Consider the following 23,811-nt stretch of genomic DNA (forward strand, 5'->3'; position numbering starts at 1 on the left):
TGTGAGGACAGAACCGAGGCTGGAGGTCGGGCCTACAGCCTCCCTCCAGGCAGCCGTGGGAGCCCCAGCCCTGGCCCCAGCCAGAGTGGCCCCGAACTGCTGACTTCAGCGTTTTACCGGCCAGGGCAGATCAGATTTCTTTTCTGGCTCTGGGCCACCCTCCACACCCTTCCCCCATCGCTATTTTGAGCTGAGTTCCCCTGTCCCTTCCTCCCAGGGCTGTGGCCCTTGTACCAAAGCCTCATCCCAGGTGAAGATCACCACTGGGTATTCTACCGTAACCTTCCTGTCCCCAGCAGCGCCCCTAGGATTAGCGCAGAGCTTTCATCTAGCAGGTAGGACTGGGCTGGTCACATCTGACCTGGCCCGGCAAAGGACGGCCTCAGATGCGGAGCTGGGGACCAGCCAGCCTGCGGAAATCGTGCTCCCGGCCCGAGGTGGCCCTCCAGAGTGGTCAGTGGAGCCCAGGAGGGGCGTCCTGCAAGCGGAAGAGCCCACACCAGGACCCAGCATTGCCCCCTCCTGCCAGTGTGACCTCAGCCCTGGCCCTCACACTTCACCCATCGTGGGCAGTGCCCATGCCAGGGTCTCCTTAGAGCCCACGTGCTCTGAGCCTCGCCTGGTGCTCCGAGGGAAGCAGGAGATATGGAGGGCTCCGCGTCACCACAGCACATGTACAGACTGGTGGGGAGCGAGAAGGCAGAATGGTTAAATTCGGGATGAAATCGCTGGCATGCTGGATCATCCCTGGCATGCTGGATCATCCCTGGCATGCTGGAGGCAGGGTCAGGGCAGGACATGACCCTCAGCCAAGCGAGTGGTGCAGGCCACAAAGTCCCCTGGGAGTTTGGGAGCTGGGGCCTTCTCTGGGGGAGGCAGTGGGAGGGTTCTCAGCTAGCGCAGCAGCGGGGGACTCAGGATGGACTAAGCAGCTCAGGGAGGGCCGTTAACTGGGATGGGGGAGGCCGGAGGGCGTGGCCTTTGAGCTTGGCCTTGAAGGATGCAGGGCATTCACCAGGTGCAGAAAAATTTGACGCATCAGGAACAGCAAGAGCAGAGGCCTGGGGCAGGGGTAGGGGTGGGGAGGAGGACACAGCTTTGGCAGAAAATGATGTTGTTGACGTTGAGTGTAGGTCTTGTAGAGGGGGAGTTGCTGCCACTAAGGTTAGAAGGTCATCTGGGCCCCATGGAGAAGGGTCCCGAAAGCCTTCGGTGTTTTGCCTCAGTCCTGCAGGTGGGGGTGGGGCGGGGGGCCGTCCAAGCCTGCTGTGGTCATTAAAGTACCCGGGGGAGGCTGCCCGGCTGACCCCAGGTTGTGTCTGCAGCGGGAGAAGGGGGCACAGTCAGGAGAAAGGGCTCACAGAGCAGACGGGCCACCCGAACAGGGATGTGCGGGGACGTGGAGGCCCACTCCGAACAAATGGTTTTCAGACTCAGTGGCATCCAGCTACGGGCCGACAGCAGGGTGGTTGCAAATCTGCCACCCATCTCCTACAGCGGCCTCGGCTCTCTCTGCAGGCACATGGGGGGAGGAAAATCCACATCTTTTGCAATCGCTATGATTCGGATGTTTTTCACCCCTTCGGACTGGCCCCTCTTCCCCTCCCCGCCCCTGAGCTCTGCTCCATGCGGTTTGCTAGTGGAGGAAGGCCAGAAGCAGGAAACAGATAACTCAGGGAGTGGTTGTTCATGTGATTCAAAAGTGTTTGCTTTCCAAAAAGTTTAGCCCCAAAGTGCTTCACGTTGCCTGGCCTCGGGGTGGCGTTTGGAGAGAGGGGTATCTGCCCTGCTGTCGCCAGGGCTCCTCGGGGCACAGGCACCGAGCTGGGGGCATGTAGGGGTGCAGGGGGGTGGGTAGCTGGAGGGGCTCCTTGGTCTCCGTGTGTCCGTTTCCGCTTTCCCTTTTAGTCCGCCTCCCGCCTTCTCTCACCTCGGCCTGTCACTCCCTGGTCCTCTCCCAGACTCTGCGCCATCCTGCTCACTCTCGGCTCTCACCCCCGCCCACCCTCCCTGTCCCTTATTCCTGATGTCTCTTCGTCCCTTGCCCCGTTTCTCTCTGCACCCCCCTGCCTTGTTTTCCTCTCTCTCTCTCTCGCTCTCTCTCTCTCTCTCTCTCTCTCTCTCTCTCGGCCCTTCCCTCCTCTCTACACCCCCACTCCATGCCCCCTCCCCAGGGTTTTCCTGAGACCTTTTCCTGGCACTGTGAAAGCTCCCATTGTTCCCGGCACTTTGACAAACCCTAGTGTTGTGGAATCAGGATGGCATTTTTGCGGTGGCTTTGGGCTGGGAACAGGGCGGGAGGGGTGACAGGAGGCTGGGCTTTCTGGGCCCATGCTGGGCTGCGGCAGGAACCCAGAAAAGGGGAGGGGGCCGGGGGAGGTGGCCAGGATGCCTGTGCTCAGACAAGGGGGCCCTTGAGGCTCCAGAGGAAACCCAGGGTGGCCTCTTGCAGCGTCCTTCCTCCCTCCCAGCAGCCTGCGGGCCGCCCGGCCCGGCCCACCTGTCCCTCTGATGCCTGCTTCCTCTGGGGCCTCCGCGGAGCCTGCAGCTGCCTGGACCAGGCTGCAGACGCCGAGGCGGCCCTCCTGCCTGCCTCCACGGGCCGTGTGTGTGTGTGGACACGTGAGTGTGGGGGTCTTTGGAGGGTCCCCAAAGCAGGGAAGGGAAAGTGTGGGTCTCAGCACGGGCAGACTTGAGCTCAGAACCTGCCCCCCCCCCCACCTACTAATTATGTGACTTCGGACAAAGTCACTGCCCCCTCCCAAGCCTCAGTTTCCTTCTCTGTCATTAGGGTTAAGAGTGCTGATTTTGTAGGGCTGTTGCATCGATTAGAGATCGTCTCAAGTGTCGCCTGGGAGGGTGACGTGTAGCCTCAGCCTGAGGATATGGCTCCAAGAGTGTTTCTACAGGTGTGAGTCTCAATTGGCCCAGAGCCTAGAAGTGTGTGGTTGATGGTGTCCGTGACTGGTGTGGGCCGCAGTTGGAGAAAGGGTCACGGGGCTGAGCCCTTTGGAAGGCCCCGCTGTGAGAACATTCCTCATCTGTCTTCCTGGAATATTCCACCGCGCCTGGTGCAGAGTAGGTACTCAATAGCTGTTAGTTGAATGAATGAATAATGGAGGTGGGGGCCAGGAGCTGGAGGTCAGAGGTGGGATCGTGCTCCTAGGAATAGGCTTGTTCTCTGGTTTCCCACAGCTGTTTCGTGGAGAGGAGGGAAGTGTTGCTTTGGAGCTAGCAGATTGGGTTCAAGTCTTGGCTCTATGGCTGTGGGGCCCGGCACAGGTTACTTGGCCTCTCTGGGCCTCAGTTTGCTCTTCTGTCAAATGGGGAGGCTGTGGTTGGGAAGTGGCTGGCACGTAGTAGGTGCTCATTAGATGTCGGTGTCCCAGCTCCTCCAGAACAGCCCCCTCACTTGCAGGTGAAGAAACTGGTGATGAGCATGGGAGAGCCAGGGCCCAAACCCGGGCCGCTGGCCACAGCCCCTGTTCACCCCACATCGGCCCAGATAGCAGGGAGGGCAAAGGGGTGGGCCCGAGGAAGGGGGACTCAAGAGAGGAGCATCCAGGAGAGGGGCAGTACCTCCCCCAGGGAGGACCCCTAACATCCAGAAAGGGTCCCCAAAACCCTCTTGAACTATCCAGGAAGGGCCAGCAGAGCTGCGCAAAGGATCCTGGGACTATGAGTCAGCCACCCCTGCCCCTTCAGCCTCCGTATAGAAGAGCATCTCGAACTCCTGAGACCCAGGGCTCTTCCTCTCTCGACTCTGGGCCAGGAGCACCTCAGGCACCCGGCTGCAGGAGAGCATGCAGACAGGGTGGGACCGGGAGCCGGCAAGGAGCCCATCTGTTCCTTATTTCCTCCCCCTGCCCCTCCTGGCTACGGCCCTTGCCTCTCCGCTGGATGCACCGTGGGCTGCTGGCCTTGCGCTCCACAGCGGAGAGGGGAGAGTGCGTGGGGCTGCCAGGCACACGCTGACTTACGGGCCTTGGAGGGAAAGTGACCCTGTCTAGCAGGTCCAGCAGTCAGTGCCACCCTCATTCTGGAGATGGGGAATCTGAGGCCCAGAGAGGGGAAGGGACGCCCCCAAGGCCACCCAGCATGCCGGGACCCATGACGGTAGCAGCCGATCCCTGTTTCTCCGCGTCCTGGCTGGGCAGATTCCTCATCTTTGCGTAGGCCTGGCAGGGCAACTGAGAGAGTGGGCTCGAGTCAGGTGGCCTGAGTTCCAATCCAGACTCCACCACTTGCTGGCAGTGTGGCCTTGGGCAAGTCATTTTAACCTCTTTGTGCCCCGGTGTTCTCGTCGGAAACCTGGGACGGCTCATGCCTAGTGCACGAGGTGGAGGTTGTTGTAAGAATACAAAGAGAGCCTGGCCCTGACGAGACTTGAAAGGAGTGTGGTTGTTCCTCCGTTGCAGAGCTTGGCTGGCCACAGGCTGCCCTCCCAGGCAGGCAGAGGTAGTGTGGCCAAGGGCTGGGGTGCGGCCTGCGGCTGGGGCCACAGCTGGAACCCTATATCCAGAGAGCGGAGGCCTGGGGCAGAACCTGGCATGGAGTCCTGACATGCAGGTGACAGAGCCTCAGCAGTCCCACCCTGCTGCCCTCTCCTGGGCCCAGGCTCCCCGGGACTCTCTGCCACAAACTAACCACAGACGACAATGTCCTCTCCCTGCCAAAGGGACTCTATCGAAAAGGGGCCAAGAGGAGAGCAAGCTTCACCCTCAAGGCTTACTCACTCTGGGTGGGACTCCAGGAAGCAGGGGCAGGGAAATTGACTGGCAGAGTGACCAGCCAAGCTCTTATGTCATGTGACAGGTGTGGATACTTCCCAGCTGTCCTCAATTGAGGGAGCAGCTAGGATCTAGGAGGTGGGAAGTCTGCTCCGTGGCTGGGGGCAGGGCAGCTCTACGGACAGGACAGCCAGCAGCCAGAGGTCGGCCAGTGTCCAGCACGCGGGCCCCAGTGGCCGTTCCTGCAGGCGCAAAGGTGGGGGCAAGTATGGACTGAGTTGCCATCTCCATGGGTTGCCACCACCTTGGGAAAGCATAGGGCGCCCCCTCGTGGGCAGGAGGGGCTGGGGCCCGGGAGCTGGCTGATGAACCGTCATCATCTTCTCCATCAAAGTCAAACCTACTCATTAAAGACAATTCATTAATTAGAGTAGAGAATCCTCTCCCGGAGGCAACCTCTGAATGCTTCTGACCTTCTTCCTGCCGGCCCTTTTCATGCCCACTTTTCCTTTTTACGGTTTTACTCTGGAGAGCAGTCTATAAAGCCTATCACTTGTCCTGCTCTCTTTATAAACATTTTCCCAAACGCTTAAAAAAATTCCTCATGAGTATTTTAACGGCTTCGCTGTCATTCATCCAATGGGTGTAACATCACTGAAGGAACCAGAGCATTGGGGTTGAGTGTTTAGCCCGTTCTAGTTTTTCACGTCATAAACCATGCCATGATGAACATTCTTGAACACCCTCTTGGTCTATGCTCTGATCATTTCCTTAGGACGGTTGCCCAGAAATAGATTTGCTGGGGGAATGGACATTTCTAAAAGTTTGAAGGCTTGTTGCCTAGTTGTGCTCTAAGAATCTTATAGGAAATACACCTGTTCAGCCCCACCCCCCCGCAGTGTCTGAGAGGGCCCCTCTCCACACCTGCTTGTCGGCCTTCCCCAGCAACAAGAGTTGGAGTACTACAGAGATGGAAGAGCCCTCAGAATAACCTGGTCCAACTGCCTGACCAAGACAGAGGCCCCCTCGGCAGCCTCCCTGATAGTTGTTTACCCTGTCCCCTGCTTGCATACCCCCAGTGACAGAGAGCTCACCATCTTACCATCAACCATAAGAAATCTCGTGAGCTCTTGGGAAAAAAGCACGGAGCCATTCTGAGGAAGTGCCCAGATAGTGTCAGCATCACCCTCCTCTCTTCCCAAACTTGCCTGAATGGCTCCTCCCACAACCCACCCCACTTTGCTCTTGCTGCTCCTTGGCCCAGCTCCCCCTTCCCACCACCACAGCAGCCACCACTGCCACTTCCCAGGCTGCCCTGTGCAGGGATTCTAGCCATGGTATGGAGGTCGGAGGATGCAGCCCCACCTCCCAGCTCAGTCCCTGGTCTGCTGTGTGTCCTTGAGCAAGTTGCCTTGCGTCTCTGACCCCCCAGAGGCCCTGTCTGTGCTACGGGGGTGGTGTCCCAGCGCCAGTGAGTTTTGCCCGGGTTGCTGGCTGATGTGATTCCCCAGAGGGGTACGTGGCAGGGGCCCAGGTCAAGAGAGCAAGTCAGACCTGGCATCCTTCCCACAGCCAGGCCCGGTGGCGGCCCCTGCAGAGCCGTGGGCAGTCAGCGTCTGTTTCATGTTGAAGTTTATGAGAAGAGGCTGGCCTTTCTGGGAGGAGGCCGGGGGGGAGGGGGGGTAGAGAAGCCTTTGTTCCATCAAAAATTCCTCCTCCCTTTGGCCCTGCCTTCCTCTGTAATCATAAACAGTGTTGGACTAAGTCCTTCCAGGAAGTGGCTCCTCACTGCTGAGCGGAGAGGGCTGCCCGCTGGCCTGTCCTCCCCTCCCTGCCTCCACTGCCTCTTCACCCCTGCCCTGCAGGTCACCTCTCCCCTCTGCCCGCAGGAGGGCAATACCACCAGGCTGGGCTGAGCAGAGGGACTGGGGGGTTTCTCCCCCGGAATACAGGCCTCAGCTTCATGGTTGGGGACACACTTACGGGGTGACAGACAGCAAAGGGAAGCCAAGTGCAGCCTTGTCGGGCCTAGTCCTGCTGCTCACACGCTGGAAGCTCTTTGGCATGTCCTGCCCCTTCCCCGTGCCACCTCCATTTCACCATCTGTTAAATGGGTTTATGATATTCCTCGCCCCACAGGGTTATGGGAAGAGTTGAATGGGAGCCTGACAGGCCATGGTAGTGCCTCAGAAGCGTCTGCCCTCTTTGCTCTTTCCGCTGTTCTCTGCCAGCAGCACCTGCAGAGCTTCTTAGGCCTTCCTCTATCTTTCTTGGTTCCTCTTTGAAAATTCTAGAAGGTGAAGACACCTAATGCAGTCTCTTTTTTGGCTGCCACCTCCCCCACCACCGGGGATAGTGAACTCAGCCTCTACCCAGGCCCCCTCCCATCTTCGGAGCTTTCCTCCTGTGATTTCCACCCCCTGGTCTCAGCCCCAGCATCTGCCTCACCCAGAATGCCGCCGCTGCCAGCTCCAGCAGAAAATCATCCTGAAGTTGCTGATAGTCAGTGAGCCCCTACAATGCCCAGCCACCCAGCTAACATCTTCAGAGGCATGAATGCATCCCATCCTTCCAGCAGCGCTGGGGGGTGAGCCCTTACCATCCTCCTGGGGTTCCAGAGGAGGAAACCAAGGCACAGAGAGGTGGAGACACTGATGGAGGGTCCCCCAGATCATCCCAGGCAGAGGTGGAATGCCATCACCAGCATCTGGCCATGACATCCGTGGTGTGGGCCACATCTCATATAGTGGGGTGTCAGAGGGGGCCTTCCCAGGGTGGGAATGGTGTGCTGAGGACCTCTGGCCCTGCAGGAGGCCGGAGCCCCCGTCCCTGGGCCCTGCCCAGCAGTTCACACTCATGATGGATGGCTCCAGAAGGCTGGTTTTCTAATTACTTGGTGTTGTGGGTCTTCCCGACCCCCACCCCCCCATCTCGCTCCTGCCTCTCATCTGCCTGCTTGGGCCTTTGGTGCATACTCTGTATCATCTTTCTTGTGTGGGTTTCCTTCCTGCTCATTTCTGAAGCAGAGACTCTTTGGGAACCGAATTGTCGGCCCCCTCCGGATCCTCACCCTTCACTTGGCTGAGTGCCCCCTTCCTCTGATGCCTGCCCCCCCTTTGCCCCAGTTGTAGGACCTGTCAGTTTCAGAGTCAAGCAGCCTGTGGAGCCAGATCCCAGAGTGGGCCTGGCTGGCGATGCCCCCAAATTTCCTCTTTCAATCAAGGAGTCTCAAATCCTACCACTGGTGAGGCACCCCAGGCCTACCTGTCATTCCCTTTTGAATGGAGGTGCTTTGGTGAATGGAGACACTAGGGGAAGAGTTCACGCAGTACTTCTTTCAGGATTACTCAGGAAAGGAGGCCACAGAAGCTAGGGTGGCTTAGATGCCATGTGTTCCAGGTACCATGTAGGAAAGGTGGCCCTGGGAGGGATTAGAGGGCTCACTGCATACCTGCTAACTTGAGACCAACAGAGCTCAAAGTGCCTTCAGAAGCATAAGTTGACCCCTCCACTGCAATTTGACTGGAGCCTGGACGCTGACTGCACGCTGAGTGCTCCCCTTGGCATGACGAGCCGCTCTCACAGACCTGCAAGGGCTGAGAGCCAGCCCTGCCTTAGAGCTGAGACTGAACCTCCTTCCCAGGATATCATGGCTACCAAGGAAGGTCAATAAAGATCCAAAAGACATTCGGCAGCAGGCCCAAAAAGTCAGGGCAATATTCTTGTCACTTTCTAGATTTAGATTTATATACTCAGCACGTATGTCCCTTTTCAGTGTTTTGCCTGAAATTCTAGTAGGTTGTCACCAAGTGGTGGTACTGGCTCCTGGAAATAAGAGACCTGATTCCTGAAGGAAGCAATTATCACTTTGTATGCTGCTATTGTTCTGTATTAGTAAATCATAATAATAGCTAACACTGCTGTTTTATGTATCAGGCACTGTCCTAAGTGTTTCCCATGTATTATCTCGGTTAATCCTCAGAACAGCTTTATATGGTAGTTCCTGTCATTATCCTTGTGAAGTAACTTGCCCAAGATCACAAAGCTAGGATTTGGATCCAGAGTCTGTGCGCTTAACCTTTATGCACTCCTTCATTAATGGGCAGTTACCCAGAGAAACACTACTGTAGAAACGGATCACCTCGTAGCCCAGAGCTTCTTAAGCATAATGGCACATGCATTCCCTGGGGCTCTTGGTAAGATGCAGATTCCGATTCAGTAGATCTAAGGTGGAGCCTGAGAGTCTGCATTTCTAACAAGCTCCCAGGGAATGCTGCTGATGAAGTCTAGGACCCATACTTTGAAGAGTCCCAGCGTAGAACCCGTGTTTAAGTCGGTCTCAGACCCAGAGCCTGCAAGCACCAAGGACAAGACGTCAGTGTGGGGAGCTGCTGGTTGGAGTGGAGAGGACCTTCCTCGGCCCCAGCTGATGGTCACCACGGAGATTTCCGGACCGATGTGGTCGTAGTTCTATGTGAAACATCTTCCATTTTCAAATGCTGGGGTAACAAATCCAACTTTATAAAACACCCTGTAGCTTGTACACGAATGTTCATAGCAGTATTATTCATAGTGGCCAAGAATTAGAAACAACCCAAATGCCTATCATCTGATGAATGAGTAAATAAAACATGGCGTGTCCATACAATGGGGTATTATTTGACAACAAAAGGGAATAAAGTACTGATACGTGCTACCACCTGGATGAAGGTTAAAAGCATTACTCGGAGAAAAAGAAGGCAGGCCCAAGAGGACAATTATTGTCTGATTCCTCTTAATGGACTAGCTACAACAGGCAAATCTATAGACTGGTGGCTGCCCAGGGCTGCAGAGGGTGAGAAGGGGGGGGTAGTCTGTTGAGTGACTGTTAATGGATACACGGTTTCTTTCGGGGGAGTATGACAGAAGGTTCTAAAATTAGCTTATAGTGATGGTTGTTAAACTCTGTGAATACACTGAGGCCCGTTGACTTGTACACATTATATAGGTGAAATGTGGGGTATATGAGTCCTATCTACTAAGCTGTTTAAAACAAAAACACCATGCAGGAGAGAACCAGTCTCTTTAATAGATAAAGTGCCATTACAAATCAACAAGAAAAATAACAAACCACAGCAAAAAAAAAAAAAAAAAAAAAAAAAAAAAATCACAAAGGACACACACCAACACTTAACAAAGGAAACATGATGGTTCTTAAACGCATGGGGAATCCTCCGTTGTTCATAATAAAAGACATACATGTCAAAGCCGCTCTGAGATTTTTCTACCTCTTAGATTGGCGATGGTGGAAACTTCTGGCAGGGAGATGGGTCATTACGTTGGTGCCCCTGCAGTGTGGTGAGGCAGGAGCCAACTCATCATTACTTTTCAAAATTAAAAGTGCACATGCCCCGCAGTTTTGTTTTTGAGAATTATCCCACAAATGTCCTCTCCGATGCGCAGAATGTGATACACAACGCCCACACAGTTATCCACTGTAGCATCTGTAATAATAGTGCAAGAGTGCACCAACCCAGAGGCTCCGTAATGGCACCTGGCAGACACGGGACCTGGCAGAGACTCTGTGCTGGTACAGCTGTTAAATGCAAGTCAGTAGGTCTGTGTGTCCTGTGATTCAGGGAAAAGACATATCATTATGCATCTTGTAATGCTAATATGCCCGAGAGAGATTATGAAGTAAAACAGGGAAGGCGTAGAACCAAATGTCGTGAGGGTCAGGGATATGTGTGCATCTGCGTATGCTGCGTGTGTTTTATAAATGGAGAGCCCACCTCCGGGCTGGGGTAAGGAAATGAAAATGGCCTCCAGGAAGGGAGCTGGTGGCCAGGCCCCGGGGGAGGGGAGACACCACTTCACTGCACCCCAGATTGCATACTTGTGCCCGTGTTGCCTCGCCAACGACCATGCAAACCACACCACCGGGGGGTGGGGGCCGGAGAGCAACTGTGTGCTGGTGCATGGGACCCCTAGATGCCTTTTATGCCATGAGTCAGAGAAGGCGTTCCTGGCCACTCTCCTGTACTTTGCTTCCTGAAATCTAGAAAAGATGTGTATCGGGTCTCCCGGCCTTGGGATTCCCATGCGTGCTCTGGGGGTGGCCCTGGTGTTCTCTGGCCGGGGACAAAAGGCGCCTTCCCCCCCCCACCTGCATGGGGAAGACTGTGGGGACCCTGTAGGGGCATCATTTTGGCCTGGTGGACCCCAGTGCCCTTTGTTTGCTTCCTGTCCTCTAGGCACGTCCCAAAGGTGAGGGTCTGACCCCGTACCAGGGCAAAAAGCGCTGTTTCGGCGAGTACAAGTGTCCCAAGTGCAAGAGAAAATGGATGAGCGGGAACTCGTGGGCCAACATGGGGCAGGAGTGCATTAAGTGCCACATCAACGTGTATCCGCACAAGCAGGTGAGCCGGGCGGGGCTGGGGGCTGGGAGGCAGTGGCTGGAGGGGCTCTCTGAAGGGTCTCGGGGCCGATTTTATTCCTTATTGGGCCTCAGTTTACTCCTGCATGTGACACGGATGAGACCAGATCTCTCCAAGTTGGCCCTTTGCTGGTCTCCTCTGCAATGGGAGTGAGAGAGCACCGTTTTCCCGGGAAGGAAAGGAGGTTCAGCAAGACCCTGAGACCGCAGACCTAGGCTTGTTCTGAAACTAATGACCTGGAGGTGGTACTGCAGGATGAGCGGGGATGTAGGGCAGCAGGGCACTGCAGAGAACACACGTCTTGTTCATTTGTTCGCCCAGTTGCCTCATGTACACAGGGCAGCTCCAGTGTTCTAGGCACCGTGCATGGGGCTAGTGGCCAAGGTGCACATGGGCATGCGGGAGGGTGGGGGGCAGACGTGGTAAGGCAGCTCGTCCCACGGAGGATCCACTCACTGCAGGCTGCAAAGAGGAGGTCTGTTTACTCTGGGACCTGAAGGATGGGAGGAAGCCAGACCTGTCACACGTGGGGGACAGCAATCTTAAGACTGAACAGTTGGTGGAAGTGCCCTGTGACCTTAAGGACTTGGGTGCTCAAGGCCTAAACCTCAGTGAAGGATCAGGAGAACCAAACAAGAGGAATGGGGTGGGAAGCTGAATGGGGTGCTTCCCAGCCTTGGGGGCCACTCAAAACCCACAAGCAAAGAGCTTTCAGCTTTATTTTGAGATGGCTCTTCTGGTGTATGCAGAGATTAGTCTTGGTGCAGCTGGGTGCTCAAAAGTAAGGAGACCAGTGGGAAAGTCATGGCTAAAGTCTCATGCATGGTGGGAAAAGAGGTGGCCCTGGACCTGGGCTGGACACAAAGTGTCACCGGGTTGGATGTGGAAGGTGAGGGACGGGCAGGAATCCATGAGCACAGTCACACCTGAGTGGATGGAGGTGGGCTTACTGGGGTGGGCAGCCTGGGCTGGAGGCAGGGCAGGGTGAGACCCAGTGTCCCAGATAAAAACAAGAGTTCTCTGATACACATGTTACATTTGAGATGTGCCTGGCAATCTAAGTTGAGATGTCAAGAAGTTGGATTTGTTATGCTGAAGCTCATATGAGAAGTCATGGTGGCTCCTACATACTTGGGCATCATTGACCTTAAGGTATTTAGGGAGTGGATGAGATTTCCTGCAGAATGGAGACAAAGTGGAGACAGAATTCCCCAGACCATGTGTTGCAGAAGCCCAGCACTGGGGGATCAGATGGAGGAGAAGTCCATCAAGGAGGAGCACGGAGGAGCATAGAGTCCTGGGGTCGGGGCTGGGCCATCTGAGGGGACAGGCGTGGTTGGTGCAGAGATGTCAGCTTTCATGGCCGTGGATAATTGCCCTTGGGATTTGGCACTAAGGAGGTGGTCCTCAAACTTTGTGGGGCACCACTTTGACATGGAGATCTTGTTGAATTGCAGCTCGGCTCTGGGAGCCACGAAGCTGATGCCCTGCAGGTCAGGAGTGAGGGTGGAATGGGGATGTGGGTTCATGGGACCCGCTGGCTGGGGCAGTGGCCGCGAGGCCATGACCAGGGAGGGAGGGTTTTGTGGGGCTGGGCTGCAGAGGGAATGCCTTCACTGTCCTCTCCCTTGAGGGGCTTTGACTGTAGAGAGCAGTGGGGGCGATGGGGCAGTCTCTGCGGTAAGACAGGTGGCATTGAGGCGGGTATGATGGAGTTGGGAAGTCCTGGAGTGCGTTACAGGCAAATTAGAAGGAGCCAGAAGGAAGCGAAAGGTTGATGATACAGGCAGGGGAGGGCGATGCCTTACCATAGGCTCAGGGGGGCAGGACGTGGCAGGTGGTTAGGGAGGTTGGTGGGTTTGCTGGTGCAGAGAAGAGGAGCTTCCCTTCCAAGGCTTCTGTCTTCTCAGAAATGGGGTAGGAGGTTTTCAACTAGCCATGAGGGGGAGGAGGGGTGGGTGGCCTTGGGGAAGGATGAAGGAGGAAGTGGGCCTCCTGGAGAGATGGAGGTTGTAACTGTCACCAGCCCTGCCAGCCTGGCTCTGTGACTTGCCCCAGCGGGGGTCACGGAGCAGGTGCGGCCCAGAGTCCATGGACAGCGGCACAGGGCAGAGGTTCACCTTCCGAGGGAAGAAGGCTGAAGAGTTGGCGTATGTGCAAAAGTGTGATGGTGCATTCCTGATGGGCGGGCGAGGCGGGGGGGTGCTGCACTGGGTGGGGTGGCACAGGGAGCAGGGTTCTGAAGACCAAGTCCAGCGTGCGGCCAAGGGGGCGGTGGGAGAGATCATGCTGATGACATCATGGGGGCACTGAGGAGCCAGGGCTGGGGCCAGTCCTCCTTGCGGAGGCTAGGTCACCGGGAAGGATGGTGGGAGCAGTGGGGGCTGGGGGCGGTGGAGGCAGGATGGAAAGGGAGGTGGGCTTTGGGGCTCTTGGGGAAGGCTCCCCCGAGGCACTGATGTTGGCTGAGCTCTGGTGGAGGGTGGAGGGGGCTGCAAGGGAGTGGCCGAGGGGGAGGGAACAGCATGTGCAAAGTGGGGAGGCCAGGGTCAGGTACAGAGCACTGGGGGGCTGAGAGATGAAGCAGAGGTTGGAGGTGGGGTCCCAGCTGCATGGGGCTGGCTCAGAGGCTGTGGCCTGGAATTTGGTCTTTATTCTATTAGGAGCATGGGGGAGCCTTCTGAGCAGATTCTCGTGGTGGAAACATTTTGTGATTTTATGCCCCTCATGCTGGCTTCCACTGCCTCTGTTTGCAGACCCTCCCTCCCTCCTCTCCCCCCCCCCCGCCCCCGAGGGTCTCTGTGGTTCCTATCAGCCACATTGCGGTACATGGACAAATAGACTCAAAGCTGGCCATGGCGATCCAGTGGACGGGGGTCTCCTGAGTGGTGGGCCCCGGCCCACATCCTTATGGTGTCAAGGGGGAGACTGAGGCCCAGCAGTGCCAGGACAGGCCTGATGACCCAGTGGGTAGGCCCGGTGTTTTAGGAGCATGTCCAGGCTGTGGGGCCAGGGGTGGGCAGTTTAAAGGAGACACGGTGTCCTGGTTCCTGATTTCCTGCCAATTCCTGAGACGGTCTGAGACCCCAGTCCAAAAACCCCTTGCCCACCGTGTCAGACTAAGAGCACACTTCCCTTTGGGTTGCACTCTGCTCTCCCAAGGGCCCTTGGGCATGGCCAGTGCCGTTCAGTGGAATTCATGGCTTCTCTCACTGGGCGCACTTCGTCAAGGGCTCCTCAGGACCCAGATCTGAGTAGGTGCTGAAGGAGGACCAAGTTCCAGGGCTGCCAGGCCTTCCAACAGGAGAGACAGGAGCCGGTTAGCAACTGGCCCCTAGGGAAACCCCAGGAGGCAAGGCCACAGGTGCATGCCCGTGAAGGGAGAGGGCAAGAATGGAAAAATCGTACCAGTACTTAATACTAGCTACCCCCTGCGGTCAGCTCTATTGGTTTCCCATTGTACAGAGGGGGAAACTGAGGCAAGGGGCGTAAGTGACTTACCCAAGGTCAGTGGAGAAGCTGGGATTCATGAAGAAGGATCAAGTTTGGGGCCAGAGGGGGAGGGGAGCAGGGGGGCCAGGTCATGGCGGCGGGCTGGGGAGGGGAGTTGGTAAGGCCCCATTTCCTGTGGGGGCTCAGATGTGCTGGGGCTTGGATGTGTGCTGGGGGTCTGCAAGGCTCGGTCCTTATAATGCTCACACCCTCTGCAACCCAGGCAGAGAGGCAGTGCGCCCTGACACTGAAGCTCAGTCTCTGTGTAGGTACCCAATCCAGAAGGATCGTCTGAGAATATGCGGCTCTGCTCTTCCCCTCTCCCAGTCAGACAGCCCTGTTTGTTGAGCCCTACTGTGTGCAGCCAGGACACTAAGGCCCAGAGAAATGACAGGGCTTGAGCAAGGCTCCTCGGCCTGGCGATGTTAAGGGGGACTAGGGCCCGGTTTCTCACGGCCTAGCCCCCCTAGTCTCCTCTCCTGGACTCTGCATGCTTCTCCCCTGGCCTTTCTCCCTCAGGGAGATCACAGGCTGGGTGGGGAGGGGGTGCCGCCACCCTGCTCCCCAGCAATCGGGCCTTTGAAGAGCTGAGAGGAGGACTTGGAGTCCCGCCCCCTAGCCCCCCCCCCCCCCCCGGGGGGGGGGGGGGGGTTTTTTTTTCCCCCCCCCCCCCCCCCCCCCCCGCCGAGCTCTGACCTGTGCGGCATCCATCCCCTGAGAACCCTCTACTTTCCCTCTCCTCCCTCCCTTGCCACATCTGTTTCCCGTCAGGCTCCAGCTGCAGCCCCCCTGCCCCCCAGGAGAAGAAAACACTGAAGGGCTCTGCCTCCCTGCTGGGGGTGGGGACGGTCCTGGGGTGATCTATCCCAGCAGCTGGATGTTTTCCTCCGGTGGAGGGGAGTCGTCCTGACAGCCTCCCCTAGCTCCTCCACTCAGAGCCCAGACCCATGGAGGGCAAGGGCATGGATGGGGTCACGGCCAAGGAGGACGGATGGTGAAGATATTGCAGGGGCATTTCCCCGGGGACTCAGCTAGCTCCCCTGCCCCTAGCCTGCCCCCAGCCCTCCATAATACTAACGATAGTAGCAATAATACATGGTATTAATATTGGCCAACACTTTGCATGGATGATCTTATTTACTCTTCACAAACACCTTATCAAGTAGATACTCTTAGTAACCCCATTTTATAGAAGAGAAAATTGAGGTACAGAGAGCTTAAGTAACTTCTAGAGGTCACACAGCCATTATGAAGTCTTACAGAGCTCTTGAAGGCTAGTAAGTGCTTTAAGACAGTCGTCTTCAGTGCCTGCTCTCTCCATCACGCACACAGTATATGTTATTAAGCTCCCACCCAGGTTACGGAAGGGTGCGTTGAGGTTCTAGAGGAGAAAGCTCTTACCCACCGGCCCTGCGTAGATAGGTGAAGCTGCAGGCCCTTGCGCAAGACCCTTACTGTCTTGAGGCCTCGGTTTCCTCGTCTGTAAAAAATGAGGATAGTAATATGCCCCTCGCAGCGAGGTTGTCAGGTTAGGTGGTAGGGTTTGCGTGGCAGTGCTTTGTGGGGTGTAAACCATGGGGGGCAGGGGTGGTGTGGGGCCTGCCAACTCTGGTCTCTCTGGCCCCACCTGGAAGACAGGTTCAGGGAGGCGCCCTGGCCAGCACGGAGAGCTGGAAACCAGACCAAGTTTGATCTGGGGGAGGGGAGACTTGAGGGCCGCCTCTCTCAGACCTATGGGAGTGTGCGGCTCCTGTGTGGCAGTGATAATGAGGATGGAGGGATGGGGAGCCAGATTTCAGCTCCAGGTCAGGAAGCCCTTCTCACAGCCAGGCTGCTCGGCCACCAGGGAGCTCCCCAGCCCCGGCTTGCACGCCGTGCCCATGGGTTGTTGTTGGTCTTCCTGAGATGTCTGGGAGAGCAGGTCAAGGGGTCTTCCTGGGCCTTCCAGCTTGAAATCACCACCTCAGTGCCCCTTTCCTTGGGGGTGCACCCCCCCATTAGTAATCATAACAAGGTATATGAAGAGCTTTTATCTGCTCTGCTCTTTCTTTCCATTGAGTTGTAACAAGGACCCCACAAGAAAAGTGTTGCCAACGCCCCCTCTTACAGATGGGGAGATGGAGGATCAGAGGGACCAGGTGGCTTGTCCGAGGTCACACAGCTTGTACGTAGTTCCAGCTAAACTCTTCTTCCTCTCCCCTGGCCAGGAAAGCCAGTCATCTTAAAGCCCCTTGGACAAAGCCAAGGCTCCCGTCCTTTTTGCATGCCTTCTCTGCGTGGCTGCAGGCTTGGAAGCACAGAGATGGGTTTTATCACCCTTGGATCAGAGCCTTGCCCTTCCACCGTTTCTGTGCTCACCTCCCGGAGCCCTGTGGCTCTTCCATTTCGCAGACTGCTCTCAGTGTCCGCTTCGGGCCAGGTATTGCTTGAGGGGCCAGAAAAGCCCAGCTACTGCTTTTGGGAGGTTTGCAATCTGCCCGCAGCTTCCCTCCAGGACCATCCCTGGTCACGGCCACTGACACCAAGGTTCCGTGACCCCACAGCAGCCTTTGCTTCCTGACCCCTCTCCTCAGCATGTGCGTCCCAGCTGTCACCAACCAGCTTCCTTTGAGTCCCCCCGATCCAGGCAGGGGACCCTTCTGTAGGTGGGCGTTCTGGGCTGGCGGCTTCGACTGCCAGCCAAGAAACTCTGCCTCAGGAGGTGTGCCTAATAGCCTCCATAAATTTTCCAGGGAAACAAGTCTCTGCTGGCTTTTGCGAGCCAGGATGGGAGGGAAAGAGGGAGCAGGAAGCTCCTTATGTTGCAGAAGTGCTCTTTCCTGCATGCCTCACACTGCTTAGTTTACAAACATCTCGACATCCAATTCTTCCCACGATGTACAATGATGACCCGCTTTCCAGATGTGGAAACTGAGGCCCACAACCGATGTGCAATGATGACCCACTTTCCAGATGTGGTAACTGAGGCCCCCTGAGCTCACATAGTCCATGAGTAGCATCACAGGTCTGGCAAGCCACCTCCCTTCTCTGGGCCTCCGTTTCCCTGTGAGGACACAGTGGTGTTCTGCTCCTTTGACCACTCAACGGACAGGGCGAGGACTGTGCCAGGCCCTGAGGCGAGGGGCACTGGCTGCTAACCTCACAGAGCCGAGGGCTCATTTACCCCAAGCCTGAAGCACAGCAGTGACAGGTAGCCTGGGAAGAAGCCCCAGGTGTGCTGGAGGTCAGGAGATGTGGGCTTGGGTCCTCCTTGCTCTGGGCCTTACTTCCCTCTTCTGGGTAATGTCCGTGCGCCACCGTCTTGCCTGGGTCCCGGGCTTTTGTGAACTTCGGGGGTGACCGCTCCGATAGTCCTGGGGGAGGGCAAGGTGGCATCCAGACCGTGTGGGTCCAGGAGCCCCAGCCCCGGGCCGTGCACCGGCCACAGGCAAGAGGCAGGAAGGGCCCTGACCCCTAGGGAAACAACCTCGGTGACTCCAGGCTTTCTCTCCGGGCACCCCCACCCCTGTCTGTCTGTCTGTCTTGTACTGTCTCTGTGCCTCTCTCTGCATCTGTCTCACTCTCCCTGCTTCTCTCTGTGTTTCTGTCTTTCTCTCCACTCCCCCCTTCCTCTCTGCAGAGACCCCTGGAGAAGCCCGACGGCCTGGATGTGTCCGACCAGAGCAAGGAGCACCCCCAGCACCTCTGCGAGAAGTGCAAGGTCCTGGGCTACTATTGTCGCCGGGTGCAGTGAGCCGGCCCCCGCCGCTGCAGGAGACGCCCCTCCCTGTCCACCCGCCTTGCCGCGTGTCCTTGTGCGCGTGGGGGCAGCCTCACGGCCTTACGCGCCGGGCATGGGTGTCTTACGCTCTCGTCTCGTGTGTGCTGACAGTGTTACGGATGCGGCCGCCCCCACAGAACGCCGGGTCTGCCCCCCCAGGTGGGCCTGGGGTCTGTGTGCAGGGGACGGGGTGAGCAGAGGTCAGCACCCAGGACCCCATAAAGCCCTTGGTGTCCCCTTGCCAGCGGTCTTCCTCTGAGACTCCCTTTGGGGTGAGCAGCCTTGTATTGGCCACAAGTGCACTAAATGTACTGTGAATCCCAAAGCCTGCAGGGGACTGTCTCCCCAAGACTAGCCAGGCCTCCTTCTCTACCCAGAACCTTCCAGTTTGCCCTGTGTGCAAAGCCACTCTCAGAGAGCCCTATGTTTCTGTCCTGTTTGAGTCAGCAATCCTGGCGAGCTGATACCTGTTCTAGCAGCTGCTGGGGAGTGGGCATCTCTGCCCCCTGCCCACCATGAGCCCCAAACCCCACTGCCTGTGACATCATTAACATTGCACAACCTAGGGAGGAGCTGAATGTTGGACAGGGTTCCACGGTGTGACCTGGGGCACATCAGATAACACCTTCCCCTGCCCCCCACCACACACTTCTCCCACTTGGGATTGGATTTTGTCAAGCCCCTTCCCTACCCTTCTCCTTCACCCCCACCCGTGCTGGGGTCTACCCCCTGATCGAGGCCTTAGGGCCTGGCGGGGGAGGCCCTCTGGCAGGACGGACACAGGCCTGGTGGTCTGGAGACCTAGGTTCTCGTGCCAGCCCTGCTGCTCACACACTACGAGGCCTCGGGAAGGACTTCTCATCTCTGGCCCTCAGGGTGCCCACTGGTTAAGTGAGAGAGGGGCTCCGGGTCACACAGGCCCATTTCAGTTCTGGTGTTGTGGGGTTCACATGGAGCTTTATCTGGAGAGGCCCACCAAGTGCCACCTTGCACACGGCCACCTGTCAGTCACTTAGGATAAAGTTGAGGGATGCCGGTCCCTCCCCCATCACCGCCTGTAACCCCTGTCCTGCCTGATGTCCCCACCCCACCCCTGCAAAAATGAGGGAAAAGGATCCCCCCTCACACAGGGCAACCCCGACGTAAGCTGCAGAACCTCTCGTTTATAAAATGGGGACAATGATTTCCTACCTCCCAAGGGAGCAGGGAGGCCTCTGGGCAAGTCACACTGGTCAGGGAGACTGCTGTCCTGGCTGGCGGGAGGGGTCACGCTTGCCTCTCTCCTCTCTCCCCCATGAGAAGCCTTATTTTTACTGTCCCATCACCCCTCCTTTCTCCCAAGGAGAGGGAGAGAGCCGGCCGGCAGGACTGGGTCACTTGATTTTGCCCCAACATTATGCCTCTGTGGGAAAAAAAAAAAAAAAAAATCAGACCATGAAATGGACCTGAAATTCAGTGTTTACCATGGCTCAAGGTCACCCAACCGGGGCCCGGTCGCCTTTTGTTTTCAAATGAAAATGCTGTGTATAACTGAGGAGTTACAGTGAAGTGATAACCAGGGGTCCAGGGAGCAAGTTGAAGAGATGGATGAGTGTGTTTGCAGCCTGGGGGAGGGGGTTGCTGCAGGGGACATGTCAGGGGGCTGTGCCCTCTGAGCACTTAACAAGAGGATATTTGCTCCAGCCTGAGCCCCGTGGCCACCTCCCTGCTGCCCACAGGGGCAGAGTGCCCAGCAACCAACTGTGAACACCCTCGCTTCCCACTGGGAGTGCCACTGAGGAATCCCTCCGTGGTGGCAGGATGAGCTGGAGTCATCCCGGCCCAAGGCTCTCTGTCCCCAGGGAGAAGCTGTTCCTGTCATCCTAATGCACCACGGAAGGTAGTGTCCGCAGCAGTGGACGGTGCGCTGGTCTCTGCTGTGAGGACCGGGACCCAACCTTTCCAGGGACCTGGCCCCAGAGGGGGACCTTGGCCCCAGGAGGCCTGGAGACTGCCAACCGTGCTGCAGTGGTGGGGGCAGCCCACACCCTAAAAAGAACGCAGGCTCCAGACTACTAGAGTTCAGAGCCTTCCCTGGGCCAGTAGGAAATGGGATATCACCCCAAAGTGACCTTGTCAGTAGGCCTGTCCAGCTGGTAGCTGCCGGCCCCCCCATCTGTGCAGAGCTGGCCGACGTGGGGGCTGGGCCCTCCTGCCCGAGGCAGCCCCTCCGCACTCCCCACCCCTGCATGGCTCTGGCTGAACGTGGGAGCTCTCCGTGGGCAGCAGGAGCCGATGCTGTCCAGGCCGGGTACCGTGAGGATTAAGTGCTCAGAGGGCCCGAGTGCCCAGGAAACAAGAAAGTGTGAGGTTTGTATGTTCAAAAGGGACAATCGCCTGCAGTCAGTAGATCTAGTGATCTAGTTGAGAGATAACAGTGTTTAACCCATATGAAGTATTCGATAGTTCTACTTGTGAATTTGTATTTATTTTGAGTTATACTTGACACAGAATTCTTTTTTTTTTTAAGAAAAATACTATGTGTGTATTTTGAAAAAAAAATCATAGATGTTAAAATTTCTTCTGGTTACCAATTTTTCTCATGACACTGAATTTGTTACCTTCTCCCGAAAAAAATCTTCACAGTGATCTTTGTTTGTATATATTTGAGGGCCTTTTTTTAAAAAAAGAAAAAGAAAAGAAAAATATAATTGCTCGATTTTTGAGATTAAAAAAACAAAGGCATTTTCAAAACTTTGGAGCTTTCAGGAGGGCACTAGAATATCAAATGAAGATTTCTGGAAGTATTTTTGCAAACCCTCTGGTTGAGCTGCAAGAAAATATTTATGGTGAGAACTTTTCTCTTTTTTCCTGTTGTTGGTTTTTTTTTTTTGTTTCGTTTTGTTTTTGGTTTGATTTTTTACTATGCTTTGATCTGTAAAAAGTATGCAACTGAACTACATTAAGAAGGAAATATTGTCTACATAGAATATTATATGAAGTTGGTACATAATTCTGAGGAGGAAAAAAAAATCTTTGCAATTCTTTAAGCCATATTGTTGTTATTCTGTGTTGTTTTCCTTGGATGAAAATATCAGTATTAAGTAGCCAAGCATATTATTCAAGTGCTTAGACTTATTAATATGTTCGTGTCCTGTATTTATACGTATGTGTATTTTGGAAAGTATTGCTTTTTTTTTTTTTTTTTAAGGGAAGCTATTATTAGATACTTAGCCAAAAAGGGAATAGTGACCCCTTTGATCCTCTTCAGCTGAGGGTAACGAACACAGCATTGTATTCCATTCTCTTGCACCTTCTTATTATTATCTTGTTATTATGGTTATTAACTTTGTCGGGGGGCAGGGAGTGGGCCAGGGGAAGAAGGGGCCTCGCAGTATTACACAGCCATCGTAGGATGCCTAACCAGCCCCTCCATGGTTGGCCAGCTCCAAAGATGGCCTCCTTGGCCTGGTGGAGGGCTCGGGTCAGCGGGGTGCAGGAGGGAAGAGGAAATGGGAGGCAGACTTCCCCATGCCCCTCTTTGGAGCTTTGTCATCTGAGCCACTCCTCTGGGCCCCATGCTCTTTGAACTAGGATGTGCCAACCAGAGCCCTTACACCTGCCCTTCAACATCTAATAGAGTTGAATCTACTCTAAGTGAATATTTAATCCAACATCACTACATTGTAGCCCAGTGCAACAACTAATCCTGAAGTTTGGGAGGCGTTCCAGCTTTCAGGGAGGTGGCTGAGCCGTCCCCCAAGGGCTGGTGGCAGAAGGGCCCATCGCCGTCTGTCGCCAACCTCACCGTCGGATCTCCTCCGTTCCTGTGTGGTGACCCTGTCCGTGTCTGTATCTGTTAATACGTGTGTGTCCAGCTGAAAAGACAAACAGAACCCGTGGGCCCAGCTCGGAGGGTGCATGGAGAAGGCTCCTGACCTCTCCGAAGGGCCGCCCTCGGGATGGCATTCCGTTGTGTGCCTTATTCCGGGAAAATCTGTATACAGCCTGCCTATAGCAATATAGCCTTCTCATGTTGTATTAAAAGAACTTTTAAAAGCAAGAAAGCCTCATGGGTTTCCTTGTTCACACAGAGCATCAGTGGGGAGCTGGACGTCTTCACAGATTCATGAGGCCAAGCCGAGTGGGAAGGATTTTGAGCTGCCTTTCTCCTGTCCCGGGTCTGGGTCATCTTGTCTTTGCCCTGCCTCCACGCCATCGATTTGCCTGCTCCCAGCCCCTCTGCCCCCAAGTGGACACTCTCTCCAGAGTCAGGGCCCTCCCCAACTCGGGCCCCAGACTGGGCGAGATTGTCAGCACATTAGGTCACACGTTAGCTCAGCAGTGGGACTCCCGGGTGACCATATATAGGAGTGAATCTTCCTTGGAGGCAGCAGCCCTGGGCCTCACTGCCGTGGCCACATTTGGCCCTCCTGCCAAGTCCAGAATTTGGGCCTCAGACCCTGGGCATCACACAATGAGCAATCGGAAGTGTCCAGGCCTCCTGGGAAGTCCCCAGGAGAGGGAACAGAGGATCTCTCTCTTCTGAATGAGCCAGGATGAGGCCAGCCTGTCACAAGGTGGGACTCTAGCTGAGAGCCACAGACAGGAAGTCATGGATCTCAAGAAGCCACCCACACATGGGGCCCCTCGGCCCGGGGCCAGTGCTCTGGTCACTCTCAACCTTGCTGTTCACCGGAATCACGATGGGGGCTGTGGTCCCACCCCAGAGATGCTCGAGAACTTGGCCTGTGTCCTCAGGTCTTTAAAGCCCCCAGAGAAGTCCAATGTACAATGTCGAGAAATGTTAGGCTTTGAAACAATCCCTCATGATCCTGTGGGGCCAGTGGTGATGTCAGGGTCGGGGAAGCCTGTGGGCAGAGGTTCTGACCGCACTGGAGGGGCACCCCATCCTCAGCTCCGGCCAATTACTGCTATCTAAGAATATACTGCTTAGATGGTGGGGGGGGGGGGGGGTCCTGGAAATCCAGGTGGTTATGTGAAATTTTCCAACTTTACATTTTGGCAACTAGTCTACTAAAGTTGTAAATAGTATATAGGTCAAACCATGTGTCTGTGGGCCAGCCCTTGCCTCCAGAATGCAGCCTCCGAGACAGAGCAGAGAAAAAAATGTGGGTCCTTGGGATCAGGGACCACAGTGGGGAAGGGGCAGGGAACAGGCAGGAGCAGAGATCTCCGACTTCAGAAGCAGGGAGTGCGCCCCCTGTATTATTTGGAGTGTCCAGTGACTCCCAGAAGCCATCAAGCCCTTCCCTGCTTGCCGACACATTCACCCCCGCCTGCCTTCAGGGTGAGAGGTGTGGTCGATAGGGCTGGAGTCAACCTGAACTCAGAACCAGAGCCAAGCAGGTGAGTGGAGAAGGGGACCAACCCCAGCACGGTAGGAGGAGGCAGGGATCACCTCCTCGGAGTG

The 23,811-nt window shown here is 55.8% G+C and overlaps 1 protein-coding gene across 1 annotated transcript in view; it reads left to right on the forward strand.

Annotated features, from left to right (window-relative positions):
- ZCCHC24 (zinc finger CCHC-type containing 24) overlaps positions 1-22,444 on the forward strand; it is a 60,945-nt gene extending 38,501 nt beyond the window's left edge. Inside the window, exons 3-4 of the mRNA XM_025850560.2 lie at positions 10,964-11,128; positions 18,258-22,444. Of these exons, the coding sequence (XP_025706345.1) occupies positions 10,964-11,128; positions 18,258-18,371 (279 nt within the window). The 3' untranslated portion in view covers positions 18,372-22,444. The remainder of the gene's footprint in view (positions 1-10,963; positions 11,129-18,257) is intronic.
- The last annotated feature ends 1,367 nt before the right edge of the window (positions 22,445-23,811 follow it).

Source organism: Callorhinus ursinus, unplaced genomic scaffold (genome assembly GCF_003265705.2).
Source record: "Callorhinus ursinus isolate GAN/ISIS: 27379988/994484 unplaced genomic scaffold, GSC_fseal_2.0 scaffold31, whole genome shotgun sequence".
NCBI lineage: Eukaryota > Metazoa > Chordata > Mammalia > Carnivora > Otariidae > Callorhinus > Callorhinus ursinus.